Source organism: Centrocercus urophasianus, unplaced genomic scaffold (genome assembly GCF_019232065.1).
Source record: "Centrocercus urophasianus isolate 14NV4802_14NV808 unplaced genomic scaffold, USGS_Curo_1.0 seq_14, whole genome shotgun sequence".
In the NCBI taxonomy this organism is placed as follows: domain Eukaryota; kingdom Metazoa; phylum Chordata; class Aves; order Galliformes; family Phasianidae; genus Centrocercus; species Centrocercus urophasianus.
Window position 1 is genome coordinate 42,842,469 of NW_024884586.1, and position 2,314 is coordinate 42,844,782.

General features: G+C 61.8%; 1 protein-coding gene across 1 annotated transcript; it reads right to left on the minus strand.

The window, feature by feature from the left end:
• Window positions 1-241: 241 nt before the first annotated feature.
• ANKRD9 (ankyrin repeat domain 9) lies at window positions 242-1,632 on the minus strand. Its single transcript, XM_042814158.1, has 2 exons — window positions 1,618-1,632; window positions 242-1,435 (listed from the first exon to the last, which is right to left on the minus strand). The coding sequence occupies exon 2, from the start codon at window positions 1,382-1,384 to the stop codon at window positions 506-508; it is 879 nt and encodes a 292-aa protein (XP_042670092.1). The 5' UTR covers window positions 1,385-1,435; window positions 1,618-1,632; the 3' UTR covers window positions 242-505.
• Window positions 1,633-2,314: the final 682 nt, after the last annotated feature.

Consider the following 2,314-nt stretch of genomic DNA (forward strand, 5'->3'; position numbering starts at 1 on the left):
TTTTAATAGTGTCTTCTCTTTAGTTTTGTGTACAAGATTAGGAAGTTTTCATCTGTGCCTTTAAAGAAAAAGCCCACATCCCTGCCAAGATGTATTAGGAGAGCTGCTAAAAAGGAGTCATCCTGTTCCAGGACTGCTCAGCTTATGTAACAGGGAAATCCTAACTAGCAGATTCTCCCCGTGTGCTGTCGGCAGGCACGTGCCATTTTAGAGTTTTCAGCTGCTTGATTGATACTTTGGATCATATCTGCTGCTGTTTTATTTAGACGTATTTACAAATATATTCTCCCCCATATCCGTTTGTACAGGCTGTGTAATGCTATTATAAAATGCAGTACAGACCTCACCTCACCAAAAGGATCTTTAAATAAAATATATTGTAAAGTGCCAAATACAGTTGTTTTAAAAAAGACAGTTCCAATTAAAACAGGTACTTGGCTGCCGCAGGGGCAGCTTTGCACACCGGGACGTTTCCAGCACGAGTCTTTCGGGCAGGAGATCCCCTCTAGCTCTCCAGTTTCAAGTCCAAAGGCTTTAGGAAGTGCGGCAGAGGCAGATCGTCCAGAGCCTCGGGGAAGTGCTCGGGTGCAATGGTCCTGATCAAGACACGCATGGCTCCGACAAACAGTGACAAGGGAGCCAGGCCCACCAGGCAGCGGAACCGGCTCTCCCCCAGCAAGTCCTGCCACCGCTGCCGGTCATCCAGCAGTTGTTGCTTCATAGCGAACCGCAGGTCCTGAGGCACGAAGAGGAAGAGGCAGTCGAGGCAGAGCAGCTTGGCACGCATGTTGGCCCCTGGTGCTTGGCCTACCTGCTGCAGCAGGGTGTCCAGGGGGGTGTTCCCCACGGCGTCACGCAGGCAGGGCGATGCGCCGTGCCCCAGCAGCAGCAGCAGGCACTCGGGCTGCACCAGCTCGCAGGCCAGGTGCAGGGCCGTCTTGCCACCCTCCACGCGGCTGCAGCCCCGGCGGTCCAGGTGGGCGGCCCGCTCTGCTGGTGGGAAGGCCTGCACGGCCTTGAGGATGCGGAAGAGGATGCGGACGCGGTTGTAGCGGACGGCCATGGCCAGGTGAGGGGCCGAGGCCTGGCAGCAGCTGAAGCTCTGGCTGGGCACGGCCAGTGCGCTCTGAGGGAACTTAGCGAGCAGGTGCCGGGCATAGGGCTGGTGGTCATGTACCAGGGCGTACAGCAGTGCCTCGGAGGGCGAGTAGAGGCTCACCTTGCCCCCGTCCTCCCAGTGGAAGACCTCCATGGTCCGCATGTCCTCCAGGAACCAGACGGGCAGCAGGTCGCGCACCGCTTGGTAGAAGGCGAAGGACGATTTCTTGCACTGCTTCTGCGACTGGGCGCCCCGGCCGCCGACCCACCGCAGGCTCCAAGGCATGGCGGGGGGCTTCCTCCCGGCCCGGCGAGCAGAGACCGCATCGGCACCGACCTGCGGGAGCGGAGCGCCGTGAGAAGCCGGGCAGCCGGGGCCGCCTCGCCGCACCCCGGAGAGCGGAACACCCCCCCCACCCCCACGTCTGCGGGAACCCGGCGTCTTCTCCGCCGCCCCCCTTCCCTCCGACCCCCGCCGCTCGGGACGCTCTCCCGCTGCCGGCTCCGCGCCGCACTCACCTCGCCGCCGAGTCCCGTGCCGGCGCGTCGCGGTGGGGCCAGAGCGCGGCGCGGCGCCGCCGGGGCCTTTTATCCCCACCCCCCGCCCCGGGCGGTGAAGGTCGGTCAGGACCCGGGAACTGTCCATCCGCCGCCGATTGGCGGCAGCCCCGGCCCCCCGAGCGCCCATTGGCTGCGGGGAGAGGACGGGGCGCTGCACCGCCGCGTGCGTCACGGGAGGCAAAGTTCCAAGAAACTTGGGAGGGCGCGCGGACGGCCGGGGGCGGGGAGAAGCGCAGGGGGCGGGGCGGGGGATCCCGGCTCTGCGGCTGAGGCCTCGCGGGGGGCTGCTGGTGCCCGGGTGTGCCCGACGCATCCGCGCCGTGCGTAACCTGCCATGGTAATTGCGGCCCCTTCCGGGACTGCTCTGTGTCGGAGGAAGAGTGTGACCTGCGCCCTGACACAGCCTGCAGTGACAGAGCCTGATACCCCGGTTTGAGTGTGACCATGATGTGTATGTTACCTGTGGACGCATGGACAGGCTTGTTTGTTTGCATTCCCGCCTGGGTTTAATCACTTTGGATTAAGTAACTGATCTTATTACTTATCTGGCTATGAGAGGGCTTATCGCAGGTTGCTTGGCACATGATGGAGACACAACTGGTTGTCAGCACAACTCTGACACGTCCTCTTGCAGCTCCTTCTCCTTTGCCTTCCT